Raw genomic sequence first — 19,744 nt, forward strand, 5'->3', positions numbered from 1 at the left:
GGCCCCTGCACACAGTATTATGCCCCATAGTGACCCCTGCACACAGTATTATGTCCCATAGCGGCCTCTGCACACAGTATTATGTCCCATAGTGGCCCCTGCACACAGTATTATCCCCCATAGTGGCCCCTGCACACAGTATTTTGTCCCATAGTGGCCCCTGCACACAGTATTATATCCCCATAGTGGCCACTGCACACAGTATTTTGTCCCATAGTGGCCCCTGCACACAGTATTATGCCCCATAGTGACCCCTGCACACAGTATTATGTCCCATAGCGGCCTCTGCACACAGTATTATGTCCCATAGCGACCCCTGCACACAGTATTATGTCCCATAGTGGCCCCTGCACACAGTATTATGTCCCATAGTGGTCCCTGCACACAGTATTATGTCCCATAGTGACCCCTGCACACAGTATTTTGTCCCATAGTGGCCCCTGCACACAGTATTATGTCCCATAGTGGCCCCTGCACTCAGTATTATGTCCCATAGTGGCCCCTGCATACAGTATTATGTCCCATAGTGGCCCCTGCACGCAGTATTATACCCCATAGTGGCCCCTGCACACAGTATTATATCCCCATAGTGGCCCCTCCACACAGCATTATGTCCCATAGTGACCCCTGCACACAGTATTATGCCCCATAGTGGCCCCTGCACAGTATTATACCCATAGCGGCCCCTGCACACAGTATTATGTCCCATAGTGGCCCTGCACACAGTATCATTCCCCATAGTGGCCCCTGCACACAGTATTATCCCCCATAGTGGTCCCTGCACACAGTATTATGTCCCATAGTGGCCCCTGCACACAGTATTATGTCCCATAGTGGCCCCTGCACTCAGTATTATGTCCCATAGTGGCCCCTGCATACAGTATTATGTCCCATAGTGGCCCCTGCATGCAGTATTATGTCCCATAGTGGCCCCTGCACACAGTATTATGTCCCATAGTGACCCATGCATACAGTATTATGTCCCATAGTGACCCCTGCATACAGTATTATGTCCCATAGTGACCCCTGCACACAGTATTATGTCCCATAGTGACCCCTGCATACAGTATTATGTCCCATAGTGACCCCTGCATACAGTATTATGTCCCATAGTGACCCCTGCACACAGTATTTTGTCCCTTAGTGGCCCCTGCACACAGTATTATGTCCCCATAGTGGCCACTGCACACAGTATTATGTCCCATAGTGGTCCCTGCACACAGTATTATGTCCCATAGTGACCCCTGCACACAGTATTATCCCCCATAGTGGCCCCTGCACACAGTATTATGTCCCATAGTGGCCCCTGCACACAGTATTATGTCCCATAGTGGCTCCTGCACACAGTATTATGTCCCATAGCGGCCCCTGCACACAGCATTATGTCCCATAGTGGCCCCTGCACACAGTATTATGTCCCATAGCGGCCCCTGCACACAGTATTTTGTCCCTTAGTGGCCCCTGCACACAGTATTATGTCCCATGGTGGCCCCTGCACACAGTATTATGTCCCATAGTGGCCCCTGCACACAGTATTATGTCCCATAGTGGCCCCTGCACGCAGTATTATTCCCCATAGTGGCCCCTGCACACAGTATTATGTCCCATAGTGGCACCTGCACACAGTATTATATCCCATAGTGGCCCCTGCACACAGTATTATCCCCTATAGAGGCCCCTGCACACAGTATTATGTCCCATAGTGACCCCTGCACACAGTATTACGTCCCATAGTGGCCCCTGCACACAGTATTATGTCCCATAGTGGCCCCTGCACACAGTATTATGTCCCATAGTGGCCCCTGCACGCAGTATTATTCCCCATAGTGACCCCTGCACACAGTATTATGCACCATAGTGGCCCCTGCACACAGTATTATCCCACATAGAGGCCCCTGCACACAGTATTATATCCCATAGTGGCCTCTGCACACAGTATTATCCCCCATAGTGGCCCCTGCACACAGTATTATCCCCCATAGAGGCCCCTGCACAGAGTATTATGTCCCATAGTGGCCCCTGCACACAGTATTATGTCCCATAGTGGCCCCTGCACACAGTATTATGTCCCATAGTGGCCCCTGCACACAGTATTATGTCCCTTAGTGGCCCCTGCACACAGTATTATGTCCCATAGTGGTCCCTGCACTCAGTATTATGTCCCATAGTGACCCCTGCACACAGTATTATCTCCCATAGTGGCTCCTGCACACAGTATTATGTCCCATAGTGACCCCTGCACACAGTATTATGTCCCATAGTGGCCCCTTCACACAGTATTATGTCCCATAGTGGCCCCTGCACACAGTATTATCCCCCATAGTGGCTCCTGCACACAGTATTATGTCCCATAGTGACCCCTGCACACAGTATTATGTCCCTTAGTGGCCCCTGCACACAGTATTATGTCCCATAGTGGCCCCTGCACACAGTATTATGTCCCATAGTGACCCCTGCACACAGTATTATGTCCCATAGTGGCCCCTGCACACAGTATTTTGTCCCTTAGTGGCCCCTGCACACAGTATTATGTCCCCATAGTGGCCACTGCACACAGTATTATGTCCCATAGTGGTCCCTGCACACAGTATTATGTCCCATAGTGACCCCTGCACACAGTATTATCCCCCATAGTGGCCCCTGCACACAGTATTATGTCCCATAGTGGCCCCTGCACACAGTATTATGTCCCATAGTGGCTCCTGCACACAGTATTATGTCCCATAGCGGCCCCTGCACACAGCATTATGTCCCATAGTGGCCCCTGCACACAGTATTATGTCCCATAGCGGCCCCTGCACACAGTATTTTGTCCCTTAGTGGCCCCTGCACACAGTATTATGTCCCATGGTGGCCCCTGCACACAGTATTATGTCCCATAGTGGCCCCTGCACACAGTATTATGTCCCATAGTGGCCCCTGCACGCAGTATTATTCCCCATAGTGGCCCCTGCACACAGTATTATGTCCCATAGTGGCACCTGCACACAGTATTATATCCCATAGTGGCCCCTGCACACAGTATTATCCCCTATAGAGGCCCCTGCACACAGTATTATGTCCCATAGTGACCCCTGCACACAGTATTACGTCCCATAGTGGCCCCTGCACACAGTATTATGTCCCATAGTGGCCCCTGCACACAGTATTATGTCCCATAGTGGCCCCTGCACGCAGTATTATTCCCCATAGTGACCCCTGCACACAGTATTATGCACCATAGTGGCCCCTGCACACAGTATTATCCCACATAGAGGCCCCTGCACACAGTATTATATCCCAAAGTGGCCTCTGCACACAGTATTATCCCCCATAGTGGCCCCTGCACACAGTATTATCCCCCATAGAGGCCCCTGCACAGAGTATTATGTCCCATAGTGGCCCCTGCACACAGTATTATGCCCCATAGTGGCTCCTGCACACAGTATTATGTCCCATAGTGACCCCTGCACACAGTATTATGTCCCATAGTGGCCCCTTCACACAGTATTATGTCCCATAGTGGCCCCTGCACACAGTATTATCCCCCATAGTGGCTCCTGCACACAGTATTATGTCCCATAGTGACCCCTGCACACAGTATTATGTCCCTTAGTGGCCCCTGCACACAGTATTATGTCCCATAGTGGCCCCTGCACACAGTATTATGTCCCATAGTGGCCCCTGCACACAGTATTATGTCCCATAGTGGCCCCTGCACACAGTATTATGTCCCATAGTGGCCCCTGCACACAGTATTATGTCCCATAGTGGCCCCTGCACACAGTATTATGTCCCATAGTGGCCCCTGCACACAGTATTATGTCCCATAGTGGCCCCTGCACACAGTATTATGTCCCATAATGGCCCCTGCACACAGTATTATGTCCCATAGTGGCCCCTGCACACAGTATTATACCCCATAGTGGCCCCTGCACACAGTATTATCCCCCATAGTGACCCCTGCACACAGTATTATCCCCCATAGTGGCCCCTGCACACAGTATTATGTCCCATAGCGGCCCCTACACACAGTATTATGTCCCTTAGTGGCCCCTGCACACAGTATTATGTCCCATAGTGGCCCTTCCGCACAGTATTATGTCCCATAGCGTCCCCTGCACACAGTATTATGTCCCTTAGTGGCCCCTGCACACAGTATTATGTCCCATAGTGGCCCCTGCACACAGTATTATGTCCCTTAGTGGCCCCTGCACACAGTATTATGTCCCATAGTGGCCCCTGCACACAGTATTATGCCCTATAGTGGTCCCTGCACACAGTATTATGTCCCATAGTGACCCCTGCACACAGTATTATTTCCCATAGTGGCCCCTGCACACAGTATTATGTCCCATAGTGGCCCCTGCACACAGTATTATCCCCCATAGTGGCTCCTGCACACAGTATTATGTCCCATAGTGGCCCCTGCACACAGTATTATGTCCCATAGTGGCCCCTGCACACAGTATTATGTCCCATAGTGGCCCCTGCACACAGTACTATGTCCCATAGTGGCCCCTGCACACAGTATTATGTCCCATAGTGGCCCTGCTCACAGTATTATGTCCCTTAGTGGCCCCTGCACACAGTATTATGTCCCATAATGGCCCCTGCACACAGTATTATGTCCCATAGTGGCCCCTGCACACAGTATTATGTCCCATAATGGCCCCTGCACACAGTATTATGCCCCATGGTGGCCCCTGCACACAGTATTATACCCCATAGTGGCCCCTGCACACAGTATTATCCCCCATAGTGGCCCCTGCACACAGTATTATGTCCCATAGCGGCCCCTACACACAGTATTATGTCCCTTAGTGGCCCCTGCACACAGTTTTATGTCCCATAGTAGCCCCTGCACACAGTATTATGTTCCATAGCGTCCCCTGCACACAGTATTATATCCCTTAGTGACCCCTGCACACAGTATTATGTCCCATAGCGGCCCCTACACACAGTATTATGTCCCTTAGTGGCCCCTGCACACAGTATTATGTCCCATAGTGGCCCCTGCACGCAGTATTATGTCCCATAGTGGCCCCTGCACACAGTATTATGTCCCATAGTGGCCCCTGCACACAGTATTATCCCCCATAGTGGCCCCTGCACACAGTATTATGTCCCATAGCGGCCCCTGAACACAGTATTATGTCCCATAGTGGCCCCTGCACACAGTATTATGTCCCATAGTGGCCCCTGCACACAGTATTATGCCCCATAGTGACCCCTGCACACAATATTATGTCCCATAGTGGTCCCTGCACACAGTATTATGTCCTATAGTGGTCCCTGCACACAGTATTATGTCCCATAGTGGTCCCTGCACACAGTATTATGTCCCATAGTGGCCCCTGCACACAGTATTATGTCCCATAGTGACCCCTGCACACAGTATTATTCCCCATAGTGACCCCTGCACACAGTATTATGTCCCATAGTGACCCCTGCACACAGTATTATGTCCCATAGTGGCCCCTGCACACAGTATTATGTCCCATAGTGACCCCTGCACACAGTATTATGTCCCATAGTGGCCCCTGCACACAGTATTATCCCCCATAGTGGCCCCTGCACACAGTATTATACCCCATAGTGGCCCCTGCACACAGTATTATGTCCCATAGTGGCCCCTGCACACAGTATTATGTCCCATAGTGGCTCCTGCACACAGTATTATGTCCCATAGTGGCTCCTGCACACAGTATTATGTCCCATAGTGGCCCCTGCACACAGTATTATGTCCCATAGTGGCTCCTGCACATAGTATTATTTCCCATAGTGGCCCCTGCACACAGTATTATGTCCCATAGTGGCCCCTGCACACAGTATTATCCCCCATAGTGGCTCCTGCACACAGTATTATGTCCCATAGTGGCCCCTGCACACAGTATTATGTCCCATAGTGGCCCCTGCACACAGTATTATGTCCCATAGTGGCCCCTGCACACAGTATTATGTCCCATAGTGGCCCCCTGCACACAGTATTATGTCCCATAGTGGCCCTGCTCACAGTATTATGTCCCTTAGTGGCCCCTGCACACAGTATTATGTCCCATAATGGCCCCTGCACACAGTATTATGTCCCATAGTGGCCCCTGCACACAGTATTATGTCCCATAATGGCCCCTGCACACAGTATTATGCCCCATGGTGGCCCCTGCACACAGTATTATACCCCATAGTGGCCCCTGCACACAGTATTATCCCCCATAGTGGCCCCTGCACACAGTATTATGTCCCATAGCGGCCCCTACACACAGTATTATGTCCCTTAGTGGCCCCTGCACACAGTTTTATGTCCCATAGTAGCCCCTGCACACAGTATTATGTCCCATAGCGTCCCCTGCACACAGTATTATATCCCTTAGTGACCCCTGCACACAGTATTATGTCCCATAGCGGCCCCTACACACAGTATTATGTCCCTTAGTGGCCCCTGCACACAGTATTATGTCCCATAGTGGCCCCTGCACGCAGTATTATGTCCCATAGTGGCCCCTGCACACAGTATTATGTCCCATAGTGGCCCCTGCACACAGTATTATCCCCCATAGTGGCCCCTGCACACAGTATTATGTCCCATAGCGGCCCCTGAACACAGTATTATGTCCCATAGTGGCCCCTGCACACAGTATTATGTCCCATAGTGGCCCCTGCACACAGTATTATGCCCCATAGTGACCCCTGCACACAATATTATGTCCCATAGTGGTCCCTGCACACAGTATTATGTCCCATAGTGGTCCCTGCACACAGTATTATGTCCCATAGTGGCCCCTGCACACAGTATTATGTCCCATAGTGACCCCTGCACACAGTATTATTCCCCATAGTGACCCCTGCACACAGTATTATGTCCCATAGTGACCCCTGCACACAGTATTATGTCCCATAGTGGCCCCTACACACAGTATTATGTCCCATAGTGACCCCTGCACACAGTATTATGTCCCATAGTGGCCCCTGCACACAGTATTATCCCCCATAGTGGCCCCTGCACACAGTATTATACCCCATAGTGGCCCCTGCACACAGTATTATGTCCCATAGTGGCCCCTGCACACAGTATTATGTCCCATAGTGGCTCCTGCACACAGTATTATGTCCCATAGTGGCTCCTGCACACAGTATTATGTCCCATAGTGGCCCCTGCACACAGTATTATGTCCCATAGTGGCTCCTGCACACAGTATTATGTCCCATAGTGGCCCCTGCACACAGTATTATGTCCCATAGTGGCTCCTGCACACAGTATTATGTCCCATAGTGGCTCCTGCACACAGTATTATGTCCCATAGTGGCCCCTGCACACAGTATTATGTCCCATAGTGGCTCCTGCACACAGTATTATGTCCCATAGTGGCTCCTGCACACAGTATTATGTCCCATAGCGGCCCCTGCACACAGTATTATGTCCCATAGCGACCCCTGCACACAGTATTATGTCCTATAGTGGCCCCTGCACACAGTATTATGTCCCATAGCGGCCCCTGCACACAGTATTATGTCCCATAGCGACCCCTGCACACAGTATTATGTCCCATAGTGGCTCCTGCACACAGTATTATTCCCCATAGTGGCCCCTGCACACAGTATTATGTCCCATAGTGGCTCCTGCACACAGTATTATGTCCCATAGCGACCCCTGCACACAGTATTATGTCCCATAGTGGCCCCTGCACACAGTATTATGTCCCATAGTGGCTCCTGCACACAGTATTATGTCCCATAGCGACCCCTGCACACAGTATTATGTCCCATAGTGGACCCTGCACACAGTATTATGTCCCATAGTGGCCCCTGCACACAGTATTATTCCCCATAGTGGCCCCTGCACACAGTGTTATGTCCCATAGTGGCCCCTGCACACAGTATTATGTCCCATAGCGGCCCCTGCACACAGTATTATGTCCCATAGTGGCCCCTGCACACAGTATTATGTCCCATAGTGACCCCTGCACACAGTATTATGTCCCATAGTGGCCCCTGCACACAGTATTATGTCCCATAGCGACCCCTGCACACAGTATTTTGTCCCTTAGTGGCCCCTGCACACAGTATTATGTCCCATAGTGGCCCCTGCACACAGTATTATGTCCCATGGTGGCCCCTGCACACAGTATTATCCCCCATAGTGGCCCCTGCACACAGTATTATGTCCCATAGCGACCCCTGCACACAGTATTATGTCCCATAGCGGCCCCTGCACACAGTATTTTGTCCCTTAGTGGCCCCTGCACACAGTATTATGTCCCATAGTGGCCCCTGCACACAGTATTATGTCCCATAGTGGCCCCTGCACACAGTATTATGTCCCATAGTGGCCCCTGCACACAGTATTATGTCCCATAGTGGCCCCTGCACGCAGTATTATTCCCCATAGTGGCCCCTTCACACAGTTTTATGTCCCATAGTGACCCCTGCACACAGTATTATGTCCCATAGTGGCCCCTGCACACAGTATTATGTCCCATAGTGGCCCCTGCACGCAGTATTATTCCCCATAGTGGCCCCTGCACACAGTATTATGTCCCATAGTGGCCCCTGCACACAGTATTATGTCCCATAGAGGCCCCTGCACACATTATTATATCCCATAGTGGCCCCTGCACACAGTATTATCCCCCATAGAGGCCCCTTCACACAGTATTATGTCCCATAGTGACCCCTGCACACAGTATTTTGTCCCATAGTGGCCCCTGCACACAGTATTATGTCCCATAGTGACCCCTGCACACAGTATTATGTCCCATAGTGGCCCCTGCACACAGTATTATGTCCCATAGTGGCCCCTGCACACAGTATTATGTCCCATAGTGGCCCCTGCACACAGTATTATGTCCCATAGTGGCCCCTGCACACAGTATTATGTCCCATAGTGGCCCCTGCACACAGTATTATGTCCCATAGTGGCCCCTGCACACAGTATTATGTCCCATAGTGGCCCCTGCACACAGTATTATGTCCCATAGTGGCCCCTGCACGCAGTATTATTCCCCATAGTGGCCCCTGCACACAGTATTATGTCCCATAGTGGCCCCTGCACACAGTATTATATCCCATAGTGGCCCCTGCACACAGTATTATCCCCCATAGAGGCCCCTGCACACAGTATTATGTCCCATAGTGACCCCTGCACACAGTATTATGTCCCATAGTGACCCCTGCACACAGTATTATCCCCCATAGTGACCCCTGCACACAGTATTATCCCCCATAGTGGCCCCTGCACACAGTATTATCCCCCATAGTGGCCCCTGCACACAGTATTATCCCCCATAGAGGCCCCTGCACACAGTATTTTGTCCCATAGTGGCCCCTGCACACAGTATTATGTCCCATAGTGGCCCCTGCACACAGTATTATGTCCCTTAGTGGCCCCTGCACACAGTATTATGTCCCATAGTGGTCCCTGCACTCAGTATTATGTCCCATAGTGACCCCTGCACACAGTATTATGTCCCATAGTGGCTCCTGCACACAGTATTATGTCCCAAAGTGGCCCCTGCACACAGTATTATGTCCCATAGCGGCCCCTGCACACATTATTATGTCCCTTAGTGGCCCCTGCACATAGTATTATGTCCCATAGTGGCCCCTGCACACAGTATTATACCCCATAGTGGCCCCTGCACACAGTATTATCCCCCATAGTGTCCCCTGCACACAGTATTATCCCCCATAGTGCCCCCTACACACAGTATTATCCCCCATAGTGGCCCCTACACACAGTATTATGTCCCTTAGTGGCCCCTGCACACAGTATTATGTCCCATAGTGGCCCCTGCACACAGTATTATGTCCCATAGTGGCCCCTGCACACAGTATTATGTCCCCCATAGTGCCCCCTGCACACAGTATTATGTCCCATAGTGACCCCTGCACACAGTATTATGTCCCATAGTGGCCCCTGCACACAGTATTATGTCCCATAGTGGCCCCTGCACACAGTATTATGTCCCATAGTGGCCCCTGCACACAGTATTATCCCCCATAGCGGCCCCTGCACACAGTATTATGTCCCATAGTGGCCCCTGCACACAGTATTATGTCCCATAGCGGCCCCTGCACACAGTATTATACCCCATAGTGGCCCCTGCACACAGTATTATCCCCCATAGTGGCCCCTGCACACAGTATTATCCCCCATAGTGGCCCCTGCACACAGTATTATGTCCCATAGTGGCCCCTGCACACAGTATTATTTCTCATATCGGGCCCTGCACACAATATTTTGTGCCATTATGGACACCCATGAACAACCCAGTGGAGGGTACAAACGTTGAAGACACTTTTATATTTCCCCAGCGCAGTGGTAGATCACAAGGTCCCAAGCGGCCAAGTCCTTGACATACAAGACTTTCAGGAGTACTCTGTATACATTACTTATGTTTTGATACCATACCCCTATCTTATTCCCCCCTCTCAATCCCCCTATCCCTAGGATCTGAGGATGGTATGTTGTTTCAGATTCTCTGGAGTTGCACTTTGATTTGGCCTTTTTGAGCAGAGGTTAAAGCACTAAGTGATGAGCTCTTTCTCCAGGATGTCCCGCTTGATCCTTCTATTTATTTGTCTAACTTACTCCTTGGCATAAAGATCTCCAAGCCCTGCTGCTAAATTATTTATAGCCCTTCATTGGAAAAATGTGCATCCTCCTACTGGCCCAGCCCTTGTGGTCGCCTCAGACATACAGTACACAGCCTAGAATTCCTAACAGATACAGATACCAATTCTATGGATGCCTTCCAGTCCCACTGGAATCCTTGTGATACATGTTGTATTCTTCCTAGTCTCTAACTCTTACCCCTTTGTGCCTTCTTTCCTCTTCTTCTCCTTTTTGTTCTCTTTATGTGTTCTCGGTTCTCTGTCTAGGTTTTTATTACTGTTTTATGCTTTTTGTTTGTATGTAGAAAATAAAAATCACAGTTTAAAAAAAAGCCTCTCCCTGGCTCTTTCTCCAGGCTTCCCCCCTTACTACTTACTAGTCATTGCCTGACCTACTTTTGTTTATATCAGAAATGAAATATCCCTGAAACTAAAGGGTTAACCAAGTGCTGCCTTCTGAATGTTACACCAAGAGCCTTGACCTGATGTGAACCTAAAAATCTGGGTTCTGATCTGTGACCCTAATACAGTACTCCAGTCACAGCATTCGTATCTAGAGAAGAATGAACGGCGTTCGATCAAATTGATATTCGATCGAATATCAGGCTGCTCGAGATATTCGATTCCAATCGAACACCACGAGGCAAACACACTAAAAATTCGTATCCCCTCCCCCCTTCCCTGGCGCTTTTTTTGCACCAATAACTGCGCAGGGGAGGTGGGACAGGAACTACAACAATGGAGGCATAAAAAAAAAATCGGAAAAAGTAATTGGCTGACAAAATCAGGTGACCTCCACTTTATATGAATGGTGGATTTCAGATCCGGATCATATGAGACTGTGAACTATGTGACTGTGAGACAGGGACAGATGTACAGGCAGGGTTAGCTTGGGATTACCTTTATTTAGGGGGGAATGTCACTCACCCAACTTTTTGGGTCTCTATCTGGTCGGGATCCCTGTCAGCTTGTTATATGCCGGAGCTGACTTTTTCCCATAGGAATACATAGGCCAGTGTTGATTGGCCGAATGCCATACAATGTACAGCATTCGACCAATCAATGCTGGTTCTGCCGAAGGAGGCGGAGTCTAAGATCGGTCCACATCAGTCTCCATTGTGGTCCAATCTCAGATGTAGCAGAGTTGACACAGCTCTGCTACATCTGAGATGCAGCAGAGCTGACTGTGCGCTGAACCCTGCCATATCTGAGATGCAGCAGAGCTGACTGTGCTGATCCCTGCTACATCTGTGATGCAGCAGGCTTCAGCGCACAGTCAGCTCTGCTGCATCTCAGATATAGCAGGGTTCAGTGCACAGTCAGCTCTGCTGCATCTCAGATATAGCAGGGTTCAGTGCACAGTCAGCTCTGCTGCATCTCAGATATAGCAGGGTTCAGTGCACAGTCAGCTCTGCTGCATCTTAGATATAGCAGGGTTCAGTGCACAGTCAGCTCTGCTACATCTGAGCTGCAGCAGGGTTCAGCGCACAGTCAGCTCTGCTACATCTCAGATATAGCAGGGTTCAGTGCACAGTCAGCTCTGCTGCATCTCAGATATAGCAGGGTTCAGTGCACAGTCAGCTCTGCTGCATCTTAGATATAGCAGGGTTCAGTGCACAGTCAGCTCTGCTACATCTGAGCTGCAGCAGGGTTCAGCGCACAGTCAGCTCTGCTACATCTCAGGTGTAGCAGAGTTCAGCGCATGGCCAGCTCTGCTGCATCTCAGATGTAGCAGAGCTGTGTCAACTCTGCTATACCTGAGATCAGACCACAATGGAGACTGTTGTGGACCGATCTTAGAATCCGCCTCCTCACAGACGAGCCTCCGGCAGAACCAGCGTTGGTTGGCCGAAAGCTGTACTCTGTATGGCATTCGGCCAATCAACACTGGTCAATGTATTCCTATGGGAAAAAGTCAGCTTGCACATATCACAAGCTGACAGGGATCCCGATGTAATCCAGTGACTTGGGCTTGTTAGATGCCCCCAGACATGCTCCCCTGCTGTCCCAGTTGCATTCCAGGGTGTTGGCATCATTTGTTGAGCACACCAACAAAGGTAATTATACTAGCATGTGTATAGAAAAACTGAAAAATACCCAAAAAATACTCCTACACACTCAATTAATACTAAAATATAAAATTTTATTAAATAGTTATTAAAAGCATAAACAAAATAACAATACAATAGTCACAATGAGATATTGGGGGATACAATACTCCATTAGTACTGGAGACCAGTTATAGTGTGAGGTGGTAGGGTAACACAATGTTCAGGCATAAAGAAAGATCAGTACATGGGGTTAATATAATTAAATACTTCAGAGCCACACCTAATGGAGACATACATTCTCCCAGGGAGTAAGCATTACATATCCAGAGTAAGAAACACCCATCATACTAAAAATAAATAAAGAATGCCATAGACTGCTACCCACACCTACCTAATCACACAAAGCGCCCGACGCGCGTTTCGCCCGCCTCACCGCAGGCTTCGTCAGGGTAGTAATGCTTACTCCCTGGGAGAATGTATGTCTCCATTAGGTGTGGCTCTGAAGTATTTAATTATATTAACCCCATGTACTGATCTTTCTTTATGCCTGAACATTGTGTTACCCTACCACCTCACACTATAACTGGTCTCCAGTACTAATGGAGTATTGTATCCCCCAATATCTCATTGTGACTATTGTATTGTTATTTTGTTTATGCTTTTAATAAGTATTTAATATTTTAGTATTAATTGAGTGTGTAGGAGTATTTTTTGGGTATTTATCATTTGTTGAGGTGTCGTAGTGGACTTGGTGACTCTCCTGAGTCGAAGAGTGGCTTCCCCTGAAACAAAGCTTTTTTCCCCATAGACTATAATGAGGTTCAATATTCATTTGAATAGTCGAATATTAAGGGGCTATTCGAAAAGAATATCGAATATTTAACTGTTTGCTCATCTCTATTCGTATCCCATAAGTCATTGGCAGTGAGAGGGACACAGATCAGGGGGCAAATAGATACAAGATATTTAACACACAGGAGGGCCAGGGCTGGTATCACGGGTAATATATCAGATGTGGCCGGCTTTCAGGGGGTCCCTGGGTCCCAAATGTGCACAAAATCTCCTTTTTGATGTTCCCGACTACCCACCCCCACGTGATATCTGACAATGACAACAGACAACCAGGTCTCAGGGGTAGCCGTTGCTCTTTTACTAGCAGGACAAGGTAATACAAATGTACATATGGAGAAATTCTTCACATACAATACAGCGATCTTTGTAGGTAGTGTCCAATTGAGCAGGTGATGGAGCTTGGAGCAGGAATGCTTTGGATAGTTTAATTAGTAGTTGCTTGGGTAGTTAAACTTGTATATACTTGTAAAGACGGCCTGTATCCAGGGGGTTAGTCCTCAACAAACTGGGTACACGTATGTAGAAGAGCAAATACAATTATCAGGAGTGGGGGACCCCCAAATTCTGCCAGACTAGCTATGGGCTTCTTAAATATAGATTTGTCCCAAAGACTTACTTGAATAGAGAGATACGTGTGAGGTCCCAGATGTATGGATAACACAGGTCCGTCAACTTTAGTGCTTGTAGGCTTGGAGTTTCTCTCTGAGGAGAATTTTGAGTACAGAGGAAAAGCCATCTCTGTTTGGAGTGCCCTGAGACTTGGTTGCCATTTTCAGCTTCCCATGTGTTTGATGGCTCCACACAAAAAAAAGACGCAGGCAAAAGGTCCCCAACCCCCCTAGAGGAGGCTGTAACTCCTCCTCCTCCAGGCCAGTCAAGGGAGGGACCAGGGAGGGTCAAGGGAGTCATTGGTCCTGAAGGTCACCTGATTATAATGGACACACCTTCACATTGGCAACTCAAATTACAATGGCAAAATATAGGCAGGTGTAGTTCACAAAAACATCCACAAGATGGCGCATTAATAGACCCCCTGTGTGCTGGCTCTGGTAAAATAGGAGAAGGAATGAAGGGGGAGGAATCTCTTTACCTTATATGCAAATGTCCATACCATCTCGGTCTGCAAGGACTATTAAAGGGAATGGGATGAGCAGTACCGGGACATTACAGATACAAATGGGTATTGCCAAAGCAAAGAATGGTTTGGGGTGAGGGAAGAGGGTGGGAGTGGGCGTGGTTTGTGTAGTTTGGGGGCATGTGTGTCCTTGGGGTCTTGTTGTTCTTGTTTGGTTCGTGTGGGTATGGGTGGGCGTAGGGTGGATAATGAGTGGGTGATGGAGTTTAAAGGTCTTTGGGTGGTGGGTGGGGAGTTTAATAGTCTTTGGGGTGTCATCTTCCCAGATTTGGTGGCAGCTGGACACGTATTGGGCAGTGATCTCCACAGTAGACTCCTCTTCTCTCAGTAGGATGTAGAGTTTCCTCTTCTCGTACACATACTTTGTCACATCCCTGTGATAGACGTACGGACTCCTTGTAACTTTCCTAAATCTCTTCACAGGTCGACTGGTGAAGATGATGAAACACTTGGGAGCTTTGTGCATTGTCCTTCTCTCCACAACACAGGTAACTATTCACCGTATGTAAGAGATTAGCCAAGATTCAACATGGCTGAGTGTACAGTATATAGGGAGGGGGCTCCAAGAATAATAGTAATCTAACCAGCCAGGGGTCCATGCCTTGGGTGTCAGGCTGTTCTATTCTATAAACCTTAAGCAAGACACCTCTGTTCAGTCTAGTGACCCAATGTAAAACAATGTCAACAGGATAGGCTGGAACAACAGAGTAGCAAATGGCCCTCTATGGGTTCCAGACACAATATTGGGCTCCAAATGTCCAGTACAAGACCAAAAGATCTGATTTGGAGGTTATTTTGTAGCTCTTGGTAAAGGCTATTGCTAATAGGATGATTCATTAATAATGGAATAGATTTGCCAGAATTTCTAGATGGCCAATCCAATCCTGGATGAGCAACTGTAAAGCAGCCACTGACCCCCGGCTCTACAACTCTTCCTGCTTTGGGGGTATCTGTGACCAGTATTTTGGTTGCAATCTTTATAATAGGCAATGTCATCACTGCAAAAGAGGAGATGATATTGGCTGACAATGGTTTTGAGGAGAAATAAACTCAATAATTAAAATTTGCACCAATCTCTTCATAAAGTGGAACTCAGTCATCTTTACACTGGGTGTACTAAGTCGTTTGGTGACTCCTCATCAAAGTCAAAAACACAGATCTTACATCTCATCCTCTCTTCCAGATGTGTTGTCAGGTTCTGGATATGAACATGATGCCCGATGCTTTTGATGATCAATATATTGGATGTGAAAAAAAGATGGAAAACGAAGTAAAGAACAAAATTCTGGCAGAAGAAAGAAAATACCCTCAGTTTAATGCAATGTGGGAAGCAGCAACTAAAAGCTGGAACAGGAAAAATAAAAATCTCCCTAGTTCCTTTAAGGATGAGTACGGGGTGGCGGTGGTTTTATACACAATGGAAGTTCCGTACCCCATCTACAAGCAGCTGAATAATAACATCTCCATCGCTGGAAAGTCTCGAGATTCTTATATGACTAATTTCCACTTTAAAGCTCTTCACTTCTACCTGACCCGAGCGTTACAGGAGCTGAGGAAAGGCTGCGCCAAAAACTTCACCACCTACAGGGGCAGCAGACTCAGTTACAAAGTGTCTCCAGAGTTCCGATTCGGGCAGTTTGCATCTTCATCGCTAAGTAGAAAAACAGCTGAAAAATTTGGAACCACAACTTTCTACACTATCTCCACCTGCTTTGGGGTAGATATTGCAGATTTATCAGATTTTGAAGAACAAGAAGTCTTAATACCAATTTCAGAAGAATTCAGAGTCCTAGATGAGACTAGAAACCATTACACTGTGCAGAGTACGGGCCGGCTGTGCAGCTACTTCAACTGTGCGTACTTTGGAGGTGAGTGTGATGTCATCTTCATGAGGTTACAGGTGGATTTAAACTTCTATGATTTGATATTAAGGAGAAATTCAGTCAAAAGGTTCTTCAGATGTGTTATAGGGTAATGAGAGGAGAACATCAGAACATCTTCTAGAGATCAATGGTGGTCTGTAAGGGAATTGCTAGAGGAGCAATTCCTCAGTAGCAGCTAGAAAACCCTGGAAGGAGGGGCACAATAGACAGTGAGCCCTAAGCTGAACCCATCACTGCCCCTACTTGCTTGCCTCACTGCCCTAGGCGGCAAAGGAGAACTGGTTGACAAAGCCTTTCCTGTATAGGTGACAACAAACAACACAAAAGGGAGGTCAGCTAGCCAAAGGTTCAGTAACAGTCCGGCGACGCAGTACAGAATCAAAATCCAAGAGAATAGTCACAATGGAAGCCAAGGGTCAGAGGTCAGCAACACAATAGTAGCAGAAGAGGAGCTAGTAGCAGAAGTAGCAGAAGAACAGGGACAAAGTCACAATAGCCAGCACTTCTATGAGGGCTGATCTCCAGTATATAGGAAGCCCAAGACCCTCCCTAGGCTTGATTGGAGGACAGTCTGTCAATCACACAGGCAATGCTGGAATTAACTATTTGATGGACATAGGGAACAAGGTGCAGGAGATGGGTGTGGCGGAAATTCAATTACTGAGATAGATAGAACAGTGTTCACATAGTGCAAAGAAAAACACTAAGCAAGGACTCAAACTGAACTCTCCTCGTGCACATCAGAGTGCGACCGGAGGGTGGCGCAGAGACCTGAGCAGGCAGAGACGTTACATTCTCAATGATGGAATCTTTTTGGATCTTTTTATAAGTGTTGAAAATTAGAGATGAGCGAACGGCGTTCGATCGAATTGGTATTCGATCGAATATCAGGCTACTCGAGATATTCGATTCCAATCGAATACCACGAGGCAAACGCAGTAAAAATTTGTGTCCCCTCCCACCTTCCCTGGCGCGTTTTTTGCACCAATAACTGTGCAGGGGAGGTGGGACAGGAACTACAACAATGGAGGCATCGAAAAAAAATCGGAAAAAGTAATTGTCTGCCGAAATCAGGTGACCTCCAATTTAGACGAATAGTGGATTTCAGATCCAGATCATATGAGACTGTGACCTATGTGACTGTGAGACAGGGACAGATGTACAGGCAGGTTAGCTAGGGATTACCTTTATTTAGGGGGGAATGTCACTCACTCAGCTCTTTGGGGCTCTATCTGGTCGGGATCCCTGTCAGCTTGTGATATGCCGGAGATGACTTTTTCCCATAGGAATGCATTGACCAGCGTTGCTTGGCCATATAGAGTACAACATTTGGCCAATCAAGGCTGGTTCTGCTGGAGGAGGCGGAGTCTAAGATCAGTCCACAGCAGTCTCCATTGTGGTCCAATCTCAGATGTAGCAGAGTTAACACAGCGCTGTTGCATCTCAGGTGTAGCAGAGCTCAGCGCATGGCCAGCTCTGCTGCATCTCAGGTGTAGCAGAGCTGTGCCAACTCTGCTATACCTGAGATCAGACCACAATGGAGACTGCTGTGGACCGATCTTAGACTCCGCCTGCTCACAGACGAGCCTCCGGCAGAACCCGCGTTGATTGGCCGAATGCTGTACTCTGTATGGCATTCGGCCAATCAACGCTGATCAATGCATTCCTATGGGAAAAAGTCAGCTCGCGCATTATTAGTGGCATAGTACAGGGACTTTGGTGTGTTAGATGCCCCCAGACATGCTCCCCCTGCTGTCCCAGTTACATTGCAGAGGTGTTGGTATCATTTGCTGAGGTGTCATAGTGGACTTGGTGACTCTCCTGAGGTGAATGGTGGGATCCCCTGAAACGAAGCATTTTCTCCCATAGACTATAATGGGGTTCCATATTCGGTCCAATAGTCCAATATTGAGCTGCTATTCAAAACGAATAACGAACATCGAATATTTTACTGCTCGCTCATCTCTATTGAAGATCTATCAAATAATTTTCACTCAATTTTCACTTTCAATAAGTTGCATTTTATTAGAAATGATCTATGAGTGACTCCGTACGACTCTCCTCTCCCCGGGGTGCGTCCACCATGGAGCTCAAACTGCAAACTGGTTATTAAGAAATGTGTAAAAAATGTCATTGAAGTCAATGGGAGTCTTATTTTTACACGTGTATTCTGCCAAAATGAGCGCGCGTTTACTCTGTGTGAATGGACCCTAACAGACGTGTAAGGAGTTTGCAATAGATAACTTCCTATTTCTTCAGCACCTCTAGATTAAGGATGGGCGAACCTCCTATTCATTTGCGGAATATATAATAGTATAATAATCGGAGTCCAGGGTTGATGTGTGAATAAGAATAATCTAAGTATTGTTATCTATGCTCACTATACTTGTACAGCAAATTTCAATTCCATATACATATATATATATATATATATGTTAAAATTTACTAAATTATTTCTATTAATATAGAAAAGAAAAGAAAAGTGCCCGCGTGCCGCTCAGGTAAGTGAAATATAACCGTCACATAGTAAAGGAGCATTTGTGTTACTCAGTGTACCTGGGATACTATATATTCATCTATAGAGATTTATATGAAAGACTCAATACAAATGTGTCATTGATTCAATTATATCTCAGATCATACGATGCTCAGGAGTCCAGTGGGCGGGGCTAATAGGTGACTGACAGACTGCAATGTATGACTGTCCATGAAAACTTATGGGAAGAATATGCAAATCTGTCTTCCATGATGTAATTAGGAAGACAGAATTTCAGTGATATGGCCCAATAAAGGCCATCATGGAAGACAGATTTGCATATTCTTCCCATGGTCCCTTGCAAAGTGGAGTGCTAAAGGCTTAATAAGTCTCCACACACCTATATGGTGGTCTCTCCCTAAGGAGTGACAATATCCCCTTAACCCTGCCTAAGCCTCTCACCTCTACCAGGTTATAGTCCTCTCTACATCGGGCTGATGAGATCCAACCAGATTGAAACAGCTGTCCTCGATTGAGAGACTATACCTGGTAATAATCCCAGCATCATTGCAAAACAAAGGCCTCTTGGAAGGTTGAGCATGATGCTAAAGGGAGCTGAGATTCTGTCTTCCTATTTACATCAGATTGTGGGGATAACGCCTATCCTTAGGGAGAGACCACCTTCTCAGGTGTGTGGAGACTTATACAGCCATAGTCGCTCTACTGCAAAGGAACATGGGAAGAATATGCAAAT

General features: G+C 47.7%; 1 protein-coding gene and 1 long non-coding RNA gene across 2 annotated transcripts; both read left to right on the forward strand.

The window, feature by feature from the left end:
- The first annotated feature begins 228 nt into the window (after positions 1 to 228).
- LOC142196140 (uncharacterized) lies at positions 229 to 5,305 on the forward strand. Its single transcript, XR_012715131.1, has 3 exons — positions 229 to 294; positions 4,727 to 4,787; positions 5,285 to 5,305. It is a non-coding gene; the product is annotated as an uncharacterized LOC142196140 (long non-coding RNA).
- Positions 5,306 to 15,068: 9,763 nt separating this feature from the next.
- On the forward strand, positions 15,069 to 16,606 carry LOC142194238 (ecto-ADP-ribosyltransferase 5-like). Its single transcript, XM_075263253.1, has 2 exons — positions 15,069 to 15,119; positions 15,815 to 16,606. Exons 1-2 carry the CDS (start codon positions 15,069 to 15,071, stop codon positions 16,604 to 16,606), a joined length of 843 nt encoding a protein of 280 aa, XP_075119354.1.
- The last annotated feature ends 3,138 nt before the right edge of the window (positions 16,607 to 19,744 follow it).

This window comes from Leptodactylus fuscus, chromosome 2 (assembly GCF_031893055.1).
Source record: "Leptodactylus fuscus isolate aLepFus1 chromosome 2, aLepFus1.hap2, whole genome shotgun sequence".
In the NCBI taxonomy this organism is placed as follows: domain Eukaryota; kingdom Metazoa; phylum Chordata; class Amphibia; order Anura; family Leptodactylidae; genus Leptodactylus; species Leptodactylus fuscus.

Coding starts and splice junctions, on each gene's coding strand:
- LOC142194238 (XM_075263253.1), top strand. CDS start 15,069: ATGATGAAACACTTGGGAGCTTTGTGCATTGTCCTTCTCTCCACAACA. Junction 15,120..15,814: donor TCCTTCTCTCCACAACACAG/GTAACTATTCAC, acceptor CCTCTCTTCCAG/ATGTGTTGTCAGGTTCTGGA.